General features: G+C 44.1%; 1 protein-coding gene across 2 annotated transcripts in view; it reads right to left on the bottom strand.

The window, feature by feature from the left end:
* pidd1 (p53-induced death domain protein 1) overlaps positions 1-22,608 on the bottom strand; it is a 109,405-nt gene that overhangs the window by 75,651 nt on the left and 11,146 nt on the right. For both annotated transcript variants that reach the window (XR_015080964.1, XM_086007644.1), the window contains exons 2-9: positions 22,019-22,354; positions 20,886-21,299; positions 20,162-20,365; positions 10,746-10,800; positions 10,461-10,659; positions 9,139-9,249; positions 5,318-5,500; positions 5,011-5,158 (exon numbers count right to left, since the gene is read on the bottom strand). Coding sequence is in view for 1 of the 2 variants with exons in the window: in XM_086007644.1 (XP_085863770.1) it covers positions 5,011-5,158; positions 5,318-5,500; positions 9,139-9,249; positions 10,461-10,659; positions 10,746-10,800; positions 20,162-20,365; positions 20,886-21,299; positions 22,019-22,262 (1,558 nt within the window). In the remaining variant the exon portion in view is untranslated. The remainder of the gene's footprint in view (positions 1-5,010; positions 5,159-5,317; positions 5,501-9,138; positions 9,250-10,460; positions 10,660-10,745; positions 10,801-20,161; positions 20,366-20,885; positions 21,300-22,018; positions 22,355-22,608) is intronic.

The following is a 22,608-nucleotide window of genomic DNA, read 5'->3' as shown; positions in this document are numbered from 1 at the left end:
CTGTGGTATACAACGGCAAAGAAATACAAAAGTTGTATTTATACATTCTACAAGATGGTGGTCCACCGTTGTTGGGACGTGAATGGATAAGGAAGATACGTTTAGACTGGCACTCCATTCAGGCACTGACGGTGACCAGTAAGGAAAAAAACAATGATGACATCATACCTGAACGATTAAAAGACATCTTGGCCAATGCCAAAGAAGTGTTTCAAGAGAAACTAGGAACCTTGAAAGGCATCACCGCCTCAATAAAAGTGGAAGATACAGCAATTCCAAAAAATTTTAAGGCAAGACCGGTGCCATACGCAATACGTCCGGCAGTCGAGGCAGAGCTGAAGAATTTGGAAAAGGCAGGCGTATTATCCAAAATAGATTGGAGCGAATGGGCAACATCCATCGTTCCAGTCATGAAAAAAATTGAAAAATAACTCTGAGGAACAGAAAAAAATTCGCATCTGTGGGGACTTTAAGGTGACTGTAAACCCGGTCCTTCACACGGTACAGTATCCTCTTCCGAGGATAGAAGATATTTTCGCCTCACTATCCGGAGGGAAACGTTTCACAAAAATTGACTTGGCACAGGCATATCTACAGATGGAGGTTGATGAGACCTCTAAAAAGTATCTCACAATAAACACACACAAAGGCCTGTACCAGTACAATCGACTGGTTTTTGGAATAGCATCAGCTCCAGCTATCTGGCAAAGAGCTATGGAGCAAGTCCTGCAAGGGATTCCGGGGACTCAATGCTACCTAGACGACATCCTTATAACAGGAGAAAACGACAACGAGCACCTTGCCAATTTGGAGCAGGTGCTCACTAGGCTGAAAGAACGGGGCCTACGAGCAAATCGCCCCAAGTGCGAATTTTTCCAAAATCAGATATCATATTGTGGCCACATAATTAATAAGGAAGGGTTGCATAAGTCACCTGAAAAAATTGAAGCAGTTATAAAAGCCCCAGCACCTGAAAATGTTTCACAATTAAGGTCATTCCTGGGATTAATAAATTACTATCATAAATTTTTACCGAACTTATCAACTATTCTACACCCTCTTAATGATCTTCTACAGACAGGAGTGATTTGGAAATGGAACGAAGACTGTAAACGTGCCTTCCATAAATGTAAAGACTTAATCACATCCGAGAAAATTTTGGCTCATTACAACCCATCACTACCAATCAGACTGGCGTGCGATGCATCCCCTTACGGCATAGGAGCGGTATTGTCCCATAGATTCCCTGATGGCTCGGAACGGCCGATAGCTTTTGCGTCACGCTCATTGAACTCAGCTGAGCGTAACTATGCCCAGATAGACAGGGAAGCACTCAGCCTGGTATGGGGAGTGAAGAAATTCAACCATTACCTACACGGACAAAAATTTACCTTGCTGACTGACCATCAACCCCTCATCTCCATGTTCAACCCTAAAAAAGGTGTCCCCATTATGACGGCACAAAGACTACAGAGGTGGTCCCTTTTTCTAGGGGCACACCAATACAACATTGAATACAAAGGGTCAAAACAGCATGGGAATGCTGACGGTTTATCGCGCCTACCGTTGCCAACGATAGAAGAGGCACCTACAGTAGACCCAGTAGAGATATTCCACTCTACCATAGTGGAATGTCTACCGGTGACAAATTCTGCCATTGAAAGGGAGACAAGAAATGACCCTACTCTCTCACGGGTCTACGATTTAACAGTGAAGGGATGGCCAGCACATGGCGAACCACTGTTGCCAGCATTCTCGCAAAGAAGAGAACAGCTGTCAGTGTGCCGAGGAACCTTGATGTGTGGATCCAGAGTGGTGATTCCACCCAAACTCCAGGATAAAGTGCTAAAGGAGCTTCACGAGGGGCATCTGGGTGGAGTGAAAATGAAGAACCTAGCTAGGGCGTTTGTATGGTGGCCAGGTATCGATGGAGACATCGAAGACATGACCAAGAGCTGCCTAGGATGCCAGAAGGTCCAAAATGTTCCGCCACAGGCCCCTCTACATCCATGGGAGTGGCCCTCATCTCCCTGGCAAAGGGTGCACATCGACTTTGCTGGTCCATTTATGGACTCAATGTTCTTAATCGCAGTTGATGCACACTCCAAGTGGCCGGAGGTAATAAAGATGTCCTCCACCACCACGGAAAAAACCATCACAGTATTAAGGACCATATTTGCCAGGAATGGGCTGCCGGAGCAGATATGTTCTGATAATGGACCGCAATTTGTGTCCGAAGAATTCAGAAAGTTCTTAAAGAACAATGGGGTAAAGCACTACACGTCCGCCCCATACCATCCCGCCACCAATGGATTGGCTGAAAGGTTTGTCCAGACCTTCAAGAAGGCCATGGGTAATGAAGACATAAAACTTCAGCACAAGGTGGATAACTTCTTATTTGCATATAGGAATGCAACGCATATGGTTACTAACCAAACTCCCGCCATGATGTTCTACAATAGAAACCTAAGATGCCGGCTGGATTTGGTCAAGCCCAACATCCGAAGGGACGTGGAGAACCGGCAGTTTCAGGGCATGAATGAAAGGCCAACTAGGGCCTTCCAGATAGGCCAACCGGTTTTGGCCCGGGACTACCGTACCGAGAAATGGCAGCCTGGAACTATCTGCACACGATTAGGACCACTGATGTATACCGTGGACATCGGAGACAGCATAATAAGGCGCCATGCTGACCAAATCATCAAGTCATCCGAAAAGGGACAACCTACACCACCACTCTATACATCTAACGATGAAGTAGAGATACCCATATCTACCTCCGATCCGGTGATACTGGAGCCCGATGAACCCGACACTGGCCTTCAAGCCGAATCAGCCTTGCCAGAAGAACCTACTACACCACCAGAAACTACTACACCCCCGAGGCGTTATCCGGACCGAGTCAGGAAGCCTCCTGAGAGACTAACTTATAATTAATTAATACAGCAATGTATATTATTTTGCATATAACATGTAATTAATAATTACTTAAAATATGATGTACTAGTTAGCTAGAAGGGGAGGAATTGTGGTGTATGTGCCTTTAAGAGCAATTATGGTGTATGTGCCTTTAAGAGCCCCAGGTGTGCGTAATGCCGGTAATTGCCACTTGGGCTATATAAGCCTGTGTATTGTGTATATCCTTTAGAAACCCCCCCCCCCCAGACTTGCTTAGTAAATACCTATGAACCAACTCCTGTCTTCAGTGTCTTTATCTACACACGGACACTACATATCCCTTATACCTTTGGTTAACACAAATCTATAAATCTCAGATTTAAAATTAACAATTGATCGAGCATCAATTGCCATTTGCAAAAGAGAGTTCCAAACTTCTACCACCCTTTGTGTATAGAGGGGTTTCCTAAATTCACTCCTGAAAGGTCTGGCTCTAATTTTTAGACCATGCCCCCTAGTCCTAGAATCCCCAACCACCGGAAATAGTTTCTCTCTATCTACCCTATCTGTTCCCCTTAATATCTTGAAAACTTCGATCAAATCACCCTTTAACCTTGTAAATTCTAGGGAATACAACCCTAATTTGTGTAATCTCTCCTCGTAACTTAACCCTTGAAGTCTGGGTATCATTCTGTTAAACCTACGCTGCACTCCCTCCAAGGCCAATATATCCTTCCTAAGGTGTGGTGCCCAGAACTGCTCACAATACTCCAGGTGTGGTCTAACCAGGACTTTGTATAACTGCAGCATAACTTCTGCCCCCTTGTACTCTAGTCCTCTAGATATAAAGGCCAACATTCCATTCGCCTTTTTGATTATTTTCTGTTCCTGTTCATGACATTTTAATGATCTATGTACCTGGACCCCCCGAAGTCTCTTTGGACCTCCACTGTTTTTAGCTTTTCACCATTTAGAAAGTACCCTGTTCTAACCTTTTTAGATCCAAAGTGGATGACCTCACATTTGCCTATATTGAAATCCATTTGCCACAGTTTTGCCCATTCACTTAATCTATCAATATCCCTTTGTAATTTTATGCTTTCGTCTACACTGCCTATAATGCCGCCTATCTTTGTGTCATCAGCAAATTTGGATGTGGCTTTCTATCCCATTATGTAAGTCGTTAATAAATACGGTGAATAGCCGAGGCCCCAAACACAGATCCCTACGGGACACCACTAGTCACATCTTGCCAATTAGAGTACCTGCCCATTATCCCTACTCTCTGTCTCCTGCCGCTCAGTCAATTTCCTAACCAGGTCAATAATTTGCCCTCAATTCCATGGGCTTCAACTTTAGTTAACAGTCTCTTATGAGGGACTTTATCAAATGCCTTCTGCAAGTCCGTATAAATAACATCCATAGACATTCCCCTGTCCACTACTTTAGTCACCTCTTCAAAGAATTTAATCAGGTTCATCAGGCATGAGTGACCTACCTTTCATAAATCCATGCTGGCTCTCTGATCAGCTAAAAATTTTCAAGGTGTTTAGTCATCCTATCCTTAATTATAGACTCTAGCAATTTCCCCGACAACAGATGTTAAGCTAACTGGTCTATAATTCCGTGGTTTCCCTCTCTTGCCCATTCTTAAAAAGTGGAGAACAGCCCCAGTTTCTCTAGTCTTTCCATGTAACTGAAGTTTTTCTATCCGATGCCATTCTAGTAAATCTCCTCTGCACCCTCTCTAAGGCCTTGAGATTCTTCCTAAGGGGAGTGCCCAGAATTGGCAAAAATACTCCAGCTGGGGCCTAACCAGTGTTTTACAAAGGTTTAGCATAACTTCCTTGCTTTTGTACTCTGTGCCTCTGTTTATACAGCCCAGGATCCCCTATGCCCTTTTAACATCCTTCTCAACTTGTCCTGCCACCTTCAAAGACTTGTGTACACCCCCCCCCCCCACCCCCCCCAGGTCTCTGCACCCCCTTTAAAACTGTTCCATTTAGATTTGAATCCAGACACCAGAGATGAAACAAGACCATCACACCATCAGATCTCGCAAACACACTGCTATTGTAACATTCATTTCTACAGTGGTATTAAAACACTGACCTGTGACCCCAGTAGGTAATGGAAGCTGAATCTTGACTGGTTTCAGGAAGTTGTCAATTGAATTCTGTGACAAAAATAGCAAAGGACTTGCCACACAGCCCTGATCCTCTCTCAGCTCCTGCAACTCCTCTACAGCAACCGGCAACACCTGCATTTCAATTCAAGGCCATGTTTAGAAGGGTCTGGTTGAGTAAAAAATTGGATATAAATACAACAATTACAAAACAAAACATTCTGTTTACTGGACAGAGATGATGTTAGACATAGCTTTATTGCCAGGGTTTAAAATTAAACATGATACACAAACCTGCATTTTCACACTGCGAGACTCATTCACTGCCCCGGGTGGAAAGATCACCTTTATGTTGGGGTCCACAGAAGAGAACAGTCGGGTTCCCTCAAGGGGGACAGTGCATTTATTCTCCTTCAGCCGAGAAATGACAAGAAACCAGGAGAAATGGAGCACACTGCAGCAGGCCATATATTGTGACTATAAAGGGAAAGATTGGTTTGCAAAAAAGAAAAAAATCACTGTAAAAAGCAGCAGGCCACACGTGAATTTAACCGCACAGTAACCATGTAAATCCACAAACCATTTCTACACTAGAATTTCATTTGTTTGTGTGAGGTCTTCAACAAAAATGCAGCCTCAAAATTAAAAACGATAGATGTGAGAGTCGTTCCTGTCTATCACGTGCTGTATTATACTTCTCTATCGCACTTATTTATGAGCCAATTTATTTGAGCTAATTTAAACAGAAATGGGGAAAGAATGAATTCTTTGTAACTAAAAGTATGGATGATGAGGTTTCTTCTTTCTTAAATATTGGTATTTTGCAGATAAAATTATAAACATATAATTAATTCACTGGATCCAGAGCAGTATGGGAGATATGGATGTTATGGTTGTAGTGGAAAATGGAATTTATTCCACAAACAGATGGTAAAGATCTATCATGTGCTGGCTCTTGGCACCAGTGAACTCTTGTCGTAACCATAGGAACTCCATCACCATGACTACCCTTGAAGAATTCCGCAGCATCAACAAATGTGATGCAAGCAAAAATAAAAAGCTCACCAGTGTCACATAACTGACCACAAGAGAAAGACATACTGTACAGTCCATAATGGACTTGTACAATCAATACCAGAAGAAACTGACTGAAGCAAACCTCCCCAGCCAAGACCATATCCAAATAGAGGAAGAATGCATTCCATCAGTGTGTTGTCTCCAAATGATGGCAGAGTACGTTGTGAGAATGACTCATTCTGGCTGACATAACAGATTGCACTGTACCGCAAAGCACGAATGAAGCTAATACAATACTGACCCAAAACTGCATTCATAACAAACTTTTAAAACTTTCTACCACCCAAAAGGTTTTCAAATAAAATACTGCATAGAAAGTTGATGAACACAATGTTTACTTTACTTGTGAAAGAGACCTGAACAATTCACGGATAACTTTGACTGTGAATCATAAGGTCCCCTTCATTGGTGCAATAAATAAGTATTCAACAACTTTATACACAGTGTCATATATTTGTCTGATCATTGTAGTCTTTAGGCATCTGAAAGGACCCATTATAAAATGTACCAATAAAATTCCCTTGTATTTTTACATAATTAATATTCGTACAGCAGCCCTGCTTTATAATATAATAGAAAGTTCAAATTGATTAGTTGTAGATTATTTTGCAATAGACCTGCAGCTATAATGTTGCATTTATAAATCCTACATCATTAATATCATCATGCATCTATGAAATGGAGCAACCAGCAGCCATGGCTGGCACCAACATCTGACAAAAACAGAATAGGGCCACCACGCAATTTTGTCCCGCTTATATTTACTCCGCTCTTGCCTGGTCTCCCTCAGCCACGCACCCAGCAGAGACCAGGAGAAAGGGAATGTGTGCACAGTGTATGCAGAGCTCTGCCCCTCTGCACGACACAGAGTCCCCCCCGCCTCCCCCCCCACTACTCTAAGCAATTCGACCAATTGTAAAGTACATTTCAGGATTTTCTTGTTAGCTGAAGAGAAATCAGATAGAGGGATTCACAGAAAGCCCATGCATTTCTATTTTGTTTCCGTACACTGATCTAGAAGCTAGGAAGCAGCATGCCCAATGATGTCGACAAGACTGGTGTCTGCACTCGACACCTAGGGATATTATGGTGGGGGTGGCCAATTGATCAGCTATTGTCCAAACTTTAACTTGCTAGACACACTCCTGACAGAGGGAAAACTGCTCCGAAGTCTCCACCATTACTGTTCTTAACTATAAACTGCACATCAAGGGTGACTCGTGAACAATGCTGTCCTCGATATTCTCTGCCTCCTTGTGGGGAAAGGATTGCCTCAGCTTAATACCTTTTCACAGCAGTGTCACCAAGACCAGTCACATGGGGGAAGTCATATTTGCACCATCTTTAGTGATTCAGTGCGCTCCATTACTGCCTTGCAATCACTGTCAGGTATCTACAGTTCTCTACATTAAAGGGAAAGAACAATCTATTGAGTTATCCTATAAAGTTTAAATGCTATATAAAGGAAATACGTATAACATTGGCTGGTGTCCAGTAACATTAACGCTGGACCTGGTGGGTTTTGAGCACTAAACACCCCCGGCTCTATTTATAGACAGGAACAGAACTTCATGATGTCACTTCAGAGAAATTTCTATACAGAAACATAGGAATTGCTAGCCAAGAAAAGACCAAGGCCCACTTTGTTCACCTTCGGTAGTCACATGATACAATGATAATGGAGTTGTTGACTAGTCATGGCAATCAATCTCTATCACATAGTCTACAACAGACCCAGACATGAGGTGAGGAAAACCCCAGTGGTGGAGAGCTTTAGGAACCATAGGTCCAAAGTCACTTTTTTCTTCCCAAGCATCCTACACTTACCACGCCATGTCTCAAATTACTGCTATACCGTTATTTTCTGAAAGAAATCTATCTAATTCAATGAATCAATGCTATTGGCTTTCACGGTCTCCCTGGGGAGTCTGTTCCATAGATTGGCCACTCTCTCACTGAAATATTGTTTCCGTAGATTAGTTTTGAATTTACCCCCCTTTGAGCGCAGACATGTCCTCTGGTCCTACTATTCTGGACAAGGTGAAATAGCTTGTCATGGCCGACATTATCTAATCTACTCCCAGGCAGTCTCTCTCAATAATTTTGAAAGCATAAATTATGGTAACCAAGGACAAGTGAGAGACACGAATAAGTGTACGGATAGTTCCGGTTGTAACATTTAGGGGGAAAATTCAGTTGGTTGTGCCACCAGTTAGCGCCTGAAGAGGGCGCTAAGTGGGTCGCAAACCAACTGGCGCCTGGGCGCGGCACTGCCCACGCCTCCCGCCAAATTCAGCGGGAGGTTAGTGGTGGCGCTAACCGTTAGCGCTGCGCCGCTGGCGATGACGTCAACGGTGTGTGCAGCGCCCCGCTCACGCCCCGGCCGCGATCTTCGGGTGCGCCCCCTGATTTACCGCCGGATGCTATGTCCGACAGGGTCAGGGTGACGTACCTGCGGCCGGGGAGGCGCAAATTAAAGGCGAGGTGCTGGGCGGCCATTTTTGTTGTTGGCCGCCTGCCAGCACCTGCCTGCGCTCCCGTCCCCCGGAACCCACCAGCTCCCCCCCCCCCCCCGCGGAGTGCCGGCTGCGCTCCAAGAGCCCGGCCCTTCTCTTGGGTGCCGGGCTCTTTTGCCTGCACTCCCGATCACCGGGGGCCCAGCTGGGCTCCAGATCGCGCTACACAAGGCCCCTCCCCTTTAAGAAGGGGAGGATGGCCTGCAATACCGCAGCGCGACGTGCCGCAGCATGTGGCGCTGCGGCACGTAGCGCCACGATATTCACTCGCAGCGCCAAGAGGGAGGCGGGGCGCCTCCAGTAGCGCCCCGCTTCCCTTTGGGGCACAACCGACCAATTACCGGAGCGGGGGGCGCTAATTTTTCCGGTTAGCGCCCCGGTGAAGTTAGCGCCCCAAACGGAGCTATACTGAATTTCTCCCCCTTCGTATTTAAAGGACAACTCGGATAAACAAACGTCCCATTTTAAACACATCTTTGAAAATATGAACATAACTGATTAACTCCACAGTGAGGAAAATACCTTGAACACCTTGGTATCCAGATCACTCCAGCTCTCACTAAATGTTCGCATCACAACCTCCCTTCTGCAGTCAGACCGAGGAGGAACATATGGCATCCAGATAAGCACTTCCTGCCAAAGGGGAAATGATTTTAAATCAGGTATAGCCTCGACCAATAACTTGCCTTTTAAAGTAATATTTTTGTACAATATACACACACTTGGATCAACAGTTCACCACTACAACCTGAAGGTCAACTCAATATTCGCACAGTACAGACTTGTGACAGCTCAAGCATCCACTTCATACTAATGGTCAACAGATCAGAAAAAAGTCTGTTCAACCCACAGCTCGTAGATTTATTTGTGTATAATTCACCATCACTAAATTCCAAACCAAATTTTCTGGCAAGGATTTTCCATGCTTTGGAATTGTGATTTTAAAAAATCATTTTCACTTTCCTCATACTAATCATCCTGTAAAATAACCGGCATTTCTTTGGTACTTTCCACATAAAAGAATATCTCAAAGCGCTTAGCAAGAAGAGACAGTAGGCACTAAACAGGAAGTCAGTTTTAGGGGACTGAAGGCACACTACAGGATACAGTAAGCTTTTGAAAGTTGACAGAGAGGTAGCAAGGCAAAGTGGTTTGCGGAGAGAACTCCAGGAGGTCAGAGGAACATCCTCTGTGATGGTGAAGCACGGGGTGAGGGGGGGGGGCGGGGAGGAACAAGTAATTAAGCGGAGTAAGAAGAGCAAAGGGTGCGGGGTTGTGGCAAAGAGTTGGAGAAGACTTCATGCATAGAGTGCAGTGAGAACACAAAGGGCTTTCAAGGCTAGGATTAGGATCTTCAACTCGATCCACTGAGGCACACAAAGACTAGTGTCAAAAGTCTAAGTTACGAGGAAAGATTGGAGAAGCTTGGGCTATCTATCCTCGAAAGGAGGGTCGGACAGACAATCTTACAGATGTATATAAGATAGTTAACGTTATGGAAAAGATAAAGGCAAATTTAGGACAGATATCGGGAATTCCTTCTTGATCAATACGTGGAATCGATTTATGGACTTCTAGATAGAGGTGAAAACCCTGGAATCATTTTAAAATCAACTGGATGCTCCAAAGAGCTTTCAGGAAGGAAGGATGAGCTTGGGCATGAATGGGCAGGATGGCCTTCCTTCTCCTTAAATAGCTTGTGAATGCTATGACATCACTTTAAGTATCTCCACAACCACTAACCCATTATCACCTCATAGTCAGCAACAGCAAAGGTGTACCAATCGACTTACTATATGAGCAACGCCAGGCAAAAATCTACCGATTTAGTCAAAAGTTTGTACCTTTTCAAACTGTATTCCGTGAGGTAGAAGTTCCAGGACCCGGCTCAATAAGAAGTCATGATGCCTTAGTTTCACCTGCTGTGGGTCAGGGGCGGTGACGCTACAAAAGATCACTGCCGCGGAAACCGCTTCAGGTGGGAAGTGGATTTCAATCCCGCAGGGCAACACAACTTTGCAGCCGTCAGCAGTAACAGTGAAGCTGGAACATTTCAAAAAGAGATACATTTAATCTCGCAATCACACAACAGAAAATGGCTGATTTAATCAAGCAACAACTGAGTGTACCTGTCTGCATCGGATGCAAGGTATCGGACCGGGATTTCTTTTGGTTTGGCACAAACTATATAAAATGAGAAAACAAATGGAATATCAAGTGTTATTGAACATAATCAACTCTTTTGTACAAATTCTTGTTGAGCAATTTCAAGCTCTCTTTGAAAACTGCGAGCAAATACAGGATATTGCATTGGGAGGGACGATAGAATATAGTTTCACATTCTATTGGGGTGAATGGCTCCATGACTCACGAGCAACAAAAATGTGAGTGACGTGTGCAGGGCAATCACATCAGTAAAACACGTTGGCCCAAAATTTGCGGCCAGGGGCTTCCCGCAGCCGGGATACCTCCGCCCTGCAAAAAATCTACAAATTTACTTGGCGGTCCAGATGGTTCGTCGATTCGCAGTCCTGGGCCTCTCCGAGTACCCACGGGGCAGAGGCCAGCGTATCCCAGGGGCGCACACAGTTCGCAACCTCCCCTGGGATCACGTGGGCCGGCCCAACCAATAAAAGAAGGGAATCCCCATTCATACTTAAAAAATACACGGGCCCAGAAATTCGGGTCGGAGGCTTCCCGCGGGTGCAAGCCTCCGACCTGCACTTACCTAGCGTGCCGGCCGTTGAGTTGTGGGCCTGCGTGGGATTCCGATCCCGAGCCTCCTCCAACTGCCGGCGCGCAGTGCTTGCGTATCCCAGGGGCGCAGTTAGTTCGAAGCGTCCCCTGGGATCACATGGGCCATGGAGAGCCAATCGTAGCAGGAAATCTCTATTCATAGATTTGACAGGAAGACCTGTCAAATCTATGAATACAGTTCAGCCCCAAAGCATAACTAAAATGTCAAATAAAATGTTTTAAAAATCACATTTTTAAAATGACTATAAATTACATAAAATAACTATTTTAAACAATAATTTAAATTTTTAAAAAAATTAATTACAGTTTTTAACAGGGCTAAAAATAAACTTATCTTTCTTTAAAGTATTTAAAAATAATAAACCTGTGGAAAAAATGTTTTAATTACTTAATTCACCACTTACCTTGTTAAAAACAGGCCTTGCGACTGCTTTTTAAAAGCGTAGCTCCTGGAGACTTACCCTCCCGGAGAAACCTGCAATAAAAACTGAAGTTCCAGGCGCATGTGCTGCCTCTCCGCCGCACGCGTTCGACCTGTGAACCTCTTCCTTTAAGGGAATGGAAGTTCCGGTTTCCCGCGCATGCGCAGTGCATGCATGAAACCAGCACTTTCATTGGGCCTACATGTGAGTACCCAGCGCTTACTCACCCGTGGAGACCCGAATTTCTGGCCCACGAACACATGAAACAAATAAAACAAAATTACATATTTAAAATTAATTAAAATGCCATTTAATTAAATATTTTAAATAAAAATTTAGTATGTTGAAAAAAATGTTTTAACGGGACTAAAAATAAACTTACCTTATTGGGCAGGGTTTTTAATGTATAAATGAGTGATAACATTTTATTTTTCTATTTTTTTTAAACTCTTACGCTGGTAAAAGCAGGCCTTATGCCTACTTTTACCAGGTGTAAGAATTTCAGGGGCATTCACTGGGCAAACAGCGCAATTCTCCACCCGCAGAGGCCCATCTCCCGGGGATGCGGATCAATTCTTGACAGATCGCAAGTTCCGGGTTTTCGCGCATGCGCTTCGCATGCCTAAACCCGGAACTTGCGCGGCCCTTATGGGCGCGTGCGCACCTCGTACCCACCCGTAGGGGTTGCAAATTACGGCCCAACATATTAAAAATGTTTCTCTTCCCTTCACTTAACCAGGGGGTGGGGGTGGGGGTGGTAGTGGTATATACTTCCATTCTGGTTTGTGTACAGAAAACATCGACTGAGTGGAAGTAATCCAATAAAGGGGTTCAGATGATATCATAAATCACGAGAATGAAGTTTACCCAATCTGTCAATCACAGAAATGCTAAGATTCAGTCTCAGAATAAGGGGTCAGCCATTTAGAACTGAGATGAGGAGAAATTTCTTCACTCAGAGGGTGGTGAATCTTTGGAATTCTCTATCCCAGAGGGCTGTGGAGGCTCAGTCGTTGAGTGTATTCAAAACAGAGATCGATAGATTTTTGAATATTAAGGGAATCAAGGGATATGGGGATAGTGGAGATGAAGTAGATGATCAGCCATGATCTTATTGAATGACAGAGCAGGCTCGAAGGGCCAAATGGCCGCCTCCTGCTCCTAGTTCTTGTGTTCTTATTGGGCTTTTACCTGTAACCCTGACATCCACCCAGTATTTTACATCAGTTTATTTAAAAAATTTAAATCCTCTGCCATTGCCACTATGCATAATAACACTAAAAGATGTATGAAGGATGGTAGCAAAGAATACTGTGTACTTTCAATGGTGAATTATAATGGAAATCTCATTTATAGATTTTCCAGGATGCAGCACTTTTTCTTTACTGATTGCTGCATTACTCCAATGTGGCTCTCTTGAATCCACATAAAAAAAGTGTTACAGTCGGAGGATTTGCTACAAAGAATATTGTAAAGTATCCTCAGTTTCTCATTCACTGAGCAAGCCTCAATAGTAATAGTACACGATATGAAATGCTCCAGCTTACAACGCGAGTGGTATGTATCGCCCTCTGGTGGCATGTTTAATTCAGTACTGTAAAGCAGACAATAGCAGGAGATTTTGGGCTGCATATAGTGACACCACTATTCCCAGTCCCGGAAATTTAATGGCACTTAAAAAAAAAAAAAAAAAACTACAAATTATTATACCTTCAACCATAAAAAAAATACAGTTTACTTACAATTGTCGACTGAACTCTTATTAAGTAAACATGCAAGCATTCTTTCCAATACTCTCCACATCAAACTCCCACTGTATAATTTATTTTTGTACATCAAACTCCTTCCGTATAATTTATTTTTGTACATCAAACTCTCGGTATAATTTATTTTTATACAACACCAAGAAAACCACTATAAAGTGCAGCTTAATGCAACTTAAAAAGTAATGTTACTTCAAGGGCAACATTTATCAGGACACAACCATATCCGGAGCCAAATGTGTGAATCAGAAACATTCGCATAATGTAAATATTAAATAGACAACTGTACAAGGAGGGAACTGAATGAATATACACAGTGATTCAAAGAAGCAAGGGGCATCCTGGTGACTTGGTTGGTAAATGCATTGCCCAGTTTGGGCCTGAGCCATACTGGCCACAAAGGTCCCAGGGTCAATCCTTCATCTATGCTGAGTAAACTGATATTAGCCATTACCCCTGGAACAGGGAATAAAAAAATCTCTAGTGACTCTGCTAGAAAGTGCACATACAGCCAGCAGGCAAGGGCAGGATCAGGCTTGGCTGCAATGTCTCACCATGGTCGAATAGTCTACTGAGATTCACCACCTAGGCTAAGGCTAAACACTTGGGGGAGGCACTGAGGGTGGTTATCACATGTGGAACTGTAACTCAGTGAGTGTCAGTGCCTATAGGAATGGGAGAGAGATAGAGAAAAAAAATACTAAAAATGAATCCGAATGTTGGGTGGCATTACATATTGAAGCATCAATGGGAGTACCAGACTGCAGGGGTACATGAAGGGGTAGGGAGGAGAAGGAAAATCAGATGCGGACACTCTACTGGACTATCCCCATTCATTTCCTAGGGGGAATGGGTAAAGGTGACATTGGCTGTAGCTTGGATGCAGCAGGCTGTAGTCATGGGAAAGGCTCAAGAGAGGGTGTATCCTCCCAAAGAGTCATTTTTCAAATTCAAATCATTACAAAGAATTCTAAGTACTAAAGGACTCCCAGTGACAAGTGACCATAATGAACAGGAAAGACCCAGGTCTGATCCCTGGATTTTGCTGGGCTAACAAATCCCACTGTTGGGAGTGTTATAATTGATCTCTATCTTCCCAGGCTTGGGAGAGAGGGGCAAATAAAACCAGCAATCTAAAGTTTCCACTTCTGATCAGCATCCAGTGTGTTTACTGCTGGATGACAACATCCCGGCTATCGTGCTGAAGACTTGTGCTCCAGAACTAGCCGCACCGCTAGCCAAGCTGTTCCAGTGCAGCTACAACACTGGCATCTATCCGACAATGTGGAAAACTGCCCAGGTATGTCCTGTCCATAAAAAGCAGGACAAATCCAACCCGGCCAATTAACGCCCCATCAGTCTACTCTCAATCATCAAAGTGATGGAAGGTGTCATCGATAGCGCAATCAAGTGGCACTTACTCACCAATAACCTGCTCACTGATGCCCAGTTTGGGTTCTGCCAGGACCACTCGGCTCCTGACCTCATTACAGCCTTGGTCCAAACATGGACAAAGGAGCTGAATTCCAGAGGTGAGGTGAGAGTGACTGCCCTTGACATCAAGGCAGCATTTGACCGAGTGTGGCATCAAGGAGTCCTAGTAAAACTGAAGTCAATGGGAATCAGGGGGAAAACGCTCCACTGGCTGGAGTCATAACTAGCACAAAGGAAGATAGCTGTGGTGGTTGAAGGTCAATCATCACAGCCCCAGGACATCGCTGCAGGAGTTCCTCAGGGCAGTGTCCTAGGCCCAACCATCTTCAGCTGCTTCATCAATGACCTTCCCTCCATCATAAGGTCAGAAATGGGGATGTTCGCTGATGACTGCACAGTGTTCAGCACCATTCACAACTCCTCAGATAATGAAGCAGTCCATGCCCGCATGCAACAAGACCTGGACAATGTTCAGGCTTGGGCTGATAGGTGGCAGGTAACATTCGCACCACAGAAGTGCCAGGCAATGACTATCTCCAACAAGCGAGAGTCTAACCACCTCCCCTTGACATTCAACAGCATTACCATCGCCAAATCCCAGCCACATAAATACTGTGGCAACAAGAGCAGGTCAGAGGCTGGGTATTCTGTGGCGAGTGTCTCACCTCCTGACTCCCCCAAAGCCTTTCCACCATCTACAAGGCACAAGTAAGGAGTGTGATGGAATCCTCTCCACTTGGATGAGTGCACCTCCAACACTCAAGAAGCTCGATACCATCCTGGACAAAGCAGCCCGCTTGATTGACACCCCATCCACCACCTTAAACATTCACTCCCTCCACCACCGGCGTACCGTGGCTGCAGTGTATACCATCTAACGAGGGAAATTAGGGATGACATAAGATCCAAAGAGAGGACATATAAATTTGCCAAAAAAAGCAACAAACCTGAGGATTGGGAGCAGTTTAAGATTCAGCAAAGGAGGACAAAGAGATTGATTAAGAGGGGGGAAATAGAGTATGAGAGTAAGCTTGCAGGGAACATATAAAAATGACTGTAAAAGCTTTTATAGATATGTGAAGAGAAAAAGATTGGTGAAGTCAAGCGTAGGTCCCTTGCAGTCAGAATCAGGGGAATTTATAATGGGGAACAAAGAAATGGCGGACCAATTAAATACATATTTTGGTTCTGTCTTCACAAAGGAGGACACAAATAACCTCCCAGTGATGTCGGGGAACATAGGGTATAATGAGAGGGAGGAACTGAAAGAAATCAGTATTTGTAGGGAAATGGTGTTGGGGAAATTGACAGGATTAAAGGCCGATAAATCCCCAGGGCCTGATAATCTACATCCGAGGGTAATTAAGGAAGTGGCCCTAGAGATAGTAGATGCATTGCTGGTCATCTTCCAGAACTCGCTAGACTCTGGAACAGTACCCATGGATTGGAGGGTAGCTAATGTTACCCCATTATTCAAAAAAGGTGGTAGAGAAAAAACAGGGAATTATAGACCGGTGAGCCGGACATCGGTAGTGGGGAAAATGCTAGAGTCCATTATAAAGGATGTAATAGCAGAGCACTTGGAGAACAGTGACAGGATCGGACAAAGTCAACATGGATTTACGAAAGGTAAATCGTGCTCAACTAATCTACTGGAATTTTTTGAGGATGTAAGTGGTAAAATAGATAAGGGAGAACCAGTGGATGTGGTGTATTTGGACTTTCAGAAAGCTTTCGATAAGGTCCCGCATAAGAGACTAGCGTGCAAAGTTAAGGCACATGGGATTGGAGGCAAGGTATTGACTTGGATAGAGAACTGGTTGGCAGACAGAAAGCAAAGAGTCGGAATTAATGGGTCGTTCTCCGAGTGTCAGGCAGTGACTAGTGGGGTACCGCAGCTATTCACAATATATATTAATGATCTAGACGAGGGAACTAGATGTAATATCTCCAAGTTTGCAGACGACACAAAGCTGGGTGGGCGTGTGTGCTGGGAGGAGGATGCCGAGAAACTCCAGTATGATTTGGACAGGTTGGGTGATTATACTGCATCTGCCATGCATCTGCCCAATGTGGATAAATGCGAGGTTATCCACTTTGGTGGTATAAACAGAAAGACAGATTATTATCTGAATGGCAATAGATTGGGAGAAGGGGAAGTGCACCGAGACCTGGGTGTCCTTGTGCACCAATCGCTGATGCAGCAGGCGGTTAAGAAGGCAAATGGTATGTTGGCCTTCGTAGCGAGAGGGTGCGAGTACAGGAACAAGGATGTCTTGCCGCAGTTGTACAAGGCCTTGGTGAGACCACACCTTGAGTATTGTGTGCCGTTTTGGTCGCCCTATCTGAGGAAGGATGTTCTTGTCATGGAGGGGGTGCAGCGAAGATTCACCAGGCTGATACCTGGGATGGCAGGAATAGAAACATAGACATAGAAGATAGGAGCAGGAGTAGGCCATTCGAGCCTGCTCCGCCATTCAATGAGATCATGGCTGATCATCCAAATTCAATACCCTGTCCCTGCCTTCTCCCCATATCCCTTGATCCCTTTAGCCTTAAGAAATATATCCAACTCTTTCTTGAATATATTTAATGAACTGGCCTCCACCACCCTCTGTGGCAGAGAATTCCACAGGTTCACCACTCTCTGGGTGAAGAAATTCCTCCTCATTTCAGTCCTAAATGGCTTACCCCTTATCCTTAGACTATGACCCCTGGTTCTGGACTCCCCGGCCATCAGAAACATCCTTCCTGCATCTAGTCTGTCCAGGCCTGACAGAATTTTATAGGTTTCGATGAGATCCCCTCTCAATCTTCTAAACTCCAGTGAGTACAAGCCCAATCGACACAATCTCTCCTCATACGTCATTCCTGCCATCCCAGGTATCAGCCTGGTGAAGCTTCGCTGCACTCCTTCCATGGCAAGAATGTCCTTCATCAGGTAAGGCGACCAAAACTGTACACAATACTCAAGGTGCGGTCTCACCAAGGCCCTGTACAACTGTAGCAAGACATCCTTGTTCTTGTACTCGAACCCTCTTGCTACGAAGGCCAACATACCATTTGCCTTCTTAACCGCCTGCTGCACCTGCATGCTTACCTTCAGCGACTGGTGCACAAGAACACCCAGGTCTCTTTGCACTTCCCCTTCTCCCAATCTATTGCCATTCAAATAATAATCTGCCTTCCTGTTTTTGCCACCAAAGTGGATAACCTCACATTTATCCATATTATAGTGCATTTGCCATGTTTCTGCCCAATCACCCAACCTGTCCAAATCGTACTGGAGTTTCACGACATCCTCCTCACAACTTACCCTCCCACCCAGCTTTGTGTCATCTGCAAATTTGGAGATATTACATCCAATTCCCTCGTCCAGATCATTAATATATATTGGAGAACAGTTGGGGTCCTAGGACCGATCCTTGCGGTACCCCACTAGTCACTGCCTGCCACTCGGAAAACGACCCATTTATTCCAACTCTTTGCTTTCTGTCCGCCAACCAGTTCTCTATCCAAGTCAATACCTTGCCCCCAATCCCATGTGCCTTAAATTTTGCACGCTAATCTCTTATGCGGGACCTTATCGAAAGCCTTCTGAAAGTCCAAATACACCACATCCACTGGTTCTCCCTTATCTATTTTACCAGTTACATCCTCAAAAAATTCCAGTAGATTAGTCAAGCATGATTTACCTTTTGTAAATCCATGTTGACTTTGTCCGATCCTGTCACTGCTTTCCAAGTGCTCTGCTATTACATCTTTTATAATAGACTCTAGCATTTTCCCCACTACCGATGTCAGGCTTATAATTCCCTGCTTTTTCTCTACCACCTTTTTTGAATAGTGGGGTAACATTAGCTACCCTCCAATCCATGGGTACTGTTCCAGAGTCTATCGAGTTCTGGAAGATGACCAGCAATGCATCTACTATTTCTAGGGTCACTTCCTTAAAGTACCCTGGGATGTAGATTATCAGGCCCTGGGGATTTATCGGCCTTCAGTCCCATCAATTTTCCTAACACCATTTCCCTACAAATACTGATTTCTTTCAGTTCCACCCTTTCATCAGACCCTATGTACGAGGCGATTGGGTCGATTGGGCTTGCACTCGCTGGAGTTTAGAAGAATGAGAGGGGATCTCATTGAAACTTATAAAATTCTGTCAGGACTAGACAGATTAGATGCAAGAAGGATGTTCCCATTGCCAGGGAGTCCAGAACCAGGGGTCACAGCCTAAGGATAAGGGGTAAGCCATTTAGGACTGAGATGAGGAGGAATTTCTTCACCCAGAGAGTGGTGAACCTGTGGAATTCTCTACCACAGAGGGCAGTGGAGGCCAGTTCATTAAATATATTCAAGGAGTTGGATATATTTCTTAAGGCTAAAGGGATCAAGGGATATGGCGAGAAGGCAGGGACAGGGTACTGAATTTGGAGCAGGCTCGAGGGGCCGAATGGCCTACTCCTGCTCCTATCTTCTATATTTCTATGTTTCTATGTATCTACAAGATGCACTGCAGAAACTCGCCAAGACTTCTTCGGCAGCACCTCCCAAACCTGCGACCTCTTCCACCTAGAAGCACAAGGACAGCAGGCGCATGGGAACACCACCGCCTCCAAGTTCCCCTCCAAGTCACACACCATCCTGACTAAGTATATCTCTGATCCTTCATCGTCGCTGGGTCAAAATCCAGGAACACTCTACCTAACAGCACTGTGGGAGTACCTTCACCACAAGGACTGCAGCGGTTCAAGAAGGCGGCTCACCACCACCCTCTTGAGGGCAATTAGGGATGGGCAATAAACGCTGGCCTTGCCAGCGAAGCCCACATCCCATAAACGAATAAAAAAGTGTGTGAGTGGCACCTTCCTCCTCCCATAATTAAACTGCAGATTGTTTAAGCTCAAAGCATGAAGATGGGCTAGTGGGTCGAGGTACCAGATGATCTACTAGCAACATCTGTAAACATCATTTCCTGTAAATTTCTAACATGGAGCAATTCAAAGCAGAACTGAAAAACTATGCAGCACGTTTCATGGCTTACAATATTCACTGAACCAAAAAAGTTGTTATGAATTATTAAGAAATGTATAAATACACAACAAAATTCCTTAAAGATGCAAAGCTGCAGCCAGTGGAGTGAAACACAAACTACCGATTGTATACCTTGTTCTTTAGGCGTCTCTGGCTCCCCTATTGGATTGCCCTTCAAATGCACAAAGGGGAAATTCTGGATCTCTGGAGGCACGGAGCGCAGGCTGTTATTCCGCAGGTCAAGTTTAAACAAGTTGGGAAGCCGTGCAAGGGATGCTGGGACTGCTGCAAGTTGATTGCTGTGTAGATACAATTCCCCAAGAGACGTCAGGTTTGCTGTGTGCAGGGACATAAAGGTTTGTGTCATTTATAACTGCTGTTTAAAATGCATTGTCTTCACGTCTCTCACAATACCAGCATCTAAAATTACATCAGCTTACTATACCGACAGCTTAAAAATTAAAACATACATACACAATTCTGGAAAATGCAAGACTAGTGAAGGTTTATCAACAGAATGAGGTTGCAGCCAGTTTACAAATTAGAAATATAAACTAATAAACATAATGGAGCCTCGAACCACTGAATTAGGTGCTACTTTGCCTTTGAAACACTGTTATTATGTGCACCAAGCTTGCTCTAGCATGGACATATAATTAAACATACTACTCCTTAAAGCACTTGGATATTACACTGTAATGCAAATCAAATTCAAATATTACACACATTATTATCTCTTAATACTTCCACTAATCTTAACACCATAACCTTATGTATAATCATATGTTAATCGGCAATTCCTAAACTCTAGGTATGTCTATGTTCCAGTAATCAGAATTGTTTACAATTAACTCACCAAGCGAGGATGGCACAGTTTTCAGTCTATTCCCTGAAAGGTCTAATAACGTACAATTGGGGAGGTTTCCTATCTCGGCGGGTAGCAGTTCCAGTTCATTTTCAGATAAATCTGCTCTCTGAAGTGCTGCAAGTTCACCGATGCTTCCTGGCAACTCTCTCAGCTGGTTTCTCATCAGTGAAAGGAAAGTCAGTTTTACCAGCTTGCCAATGCTGTTGGGCAATGCGGTCAGCTGGTTATGGCACAGGAGAAGCACGGTTAGCTCCTTCAACTCGGTCACACATTCAGGTAAAGAGGTAAAGCTGTTGAAGCTCAGATCCAAATGGGTCAAGTGCTGGAGATGTCTAAACTCCACAGGTAAAGCTGCCAACAGACCATGCTGACACACACCATATTCATCCTTGAGGTGACCACCTAGTGAATTAAATTTAACAAACGCCATTAGAGCATGTACAGTGCAGAGCCTCAGTGTCCAGGGATATACCCACGATTTTAGATAGGATCGGAATACTCAGATATAGAACAATGACAACTGCCCAGATTACTGTAACTAGAAAGCTAATAGGTTAGTAGCAGGTTGCTAAGATATTTGCCTCCGTGTACACAGCTCAGCAAAAGCTCCCTCCCACCCTCTAGAACTACAAGATATCAATCCAAGTAATTCTATCAAACATGAAAGGAAATCAAGAGATTACAATGTCGCACTCACATTAGCAGCTGTAAATAATCTAAAGAACATTCCAACATTCAACTTTTTCTAATACAGTAATAAGTACTAAAACATTTATGACTTCTCGAAATGTAGCCTCAGCCCAAACAGGGATATTTTCCAGACACAAAAAAAAGCAATTTAAAATAAAAGGAAAACTTGGTGCAATCCACGTCATTGATTGCTCCAGCTCACGTGGTACTTAGCTGTAGAAAAGATTCAACATACCAGGAGTTACAGGAAATTAGAAATTAAAGACACTTGAGAGTATTAGTCTATAGTAAAAGCTCATCTAATATGATTTTTCTGTGAATAAATATCACCTCAAAATTTAAAATAATTGCGTATATTTAAATAAAACAAAAAGGGAGTCAGAAGTGGCAATGTATTTGTACGACTGCATAATTAAATCTACTTTCATTACCTTTAAGCACAAGTGATTTCAGCCGTCTTAGTTCAGGAATGATGGCGAGCGACGGACCAATCTGCTCTTCGTTACAATTTAGTCGTAGAAACTCAACTTGTTGCACCTCCTCTCTGCGTGTATTGTAGAGCACAGAAAAATGGCTGGTGCCGTTTGGAAACACGTCTAAATTCAGTCTGTTGTCTGCCAAGTACACATTTGCAGTGCCGACGGTGCCTGCCTCCCCAAACAGCAATTCCGCCATCTTCTACCATAGCTCAGCTGTGGGAGGTGCATGTTCCAACATGCCGGTCAGACATTAGGTGTTTGTCACTACAGTTCTCCCTCAAGAATAGGCTGCAATGTAAATAATGGGCAAAATGAGACAGCCATAAATTAACAAACACGTCAGCTAATCATTTCATTGTACATCAACGTTAGGGCAACAAAATTGTGTTGTGTGTGTGTATATTCCAGTTTTCTCCCCATCTCACTTGAAAGTGCTGACCCATACTGGGGCACAGTTCCATGGCTTTCCAGTAACTAGGGGAAATATGGACAGGACATGTCAACACGTTATTCAATCAGGAAAGTAAGACAGTCCAGCTCAA

This window comes from Somniosus microcephalus, chromosome 15, assembly GCF_052327205.1.
Source record: "Somniosus microcephalus isolate GS21.2 chromosome 15, FLI_Smic_1.0, whole genome shotgun sequence".
NCBI lineage: Eukaryota > Metazoa > Chordata > Chondrichthyes > Squaliformes > Somniosidae > Somniosus > Somniosus microcephalus.
The sequence above is the reverse complement of the archived record's forward strand: the minus strand, read 5'-3'. Positions and strand labels throughout refer to the sequence as shown.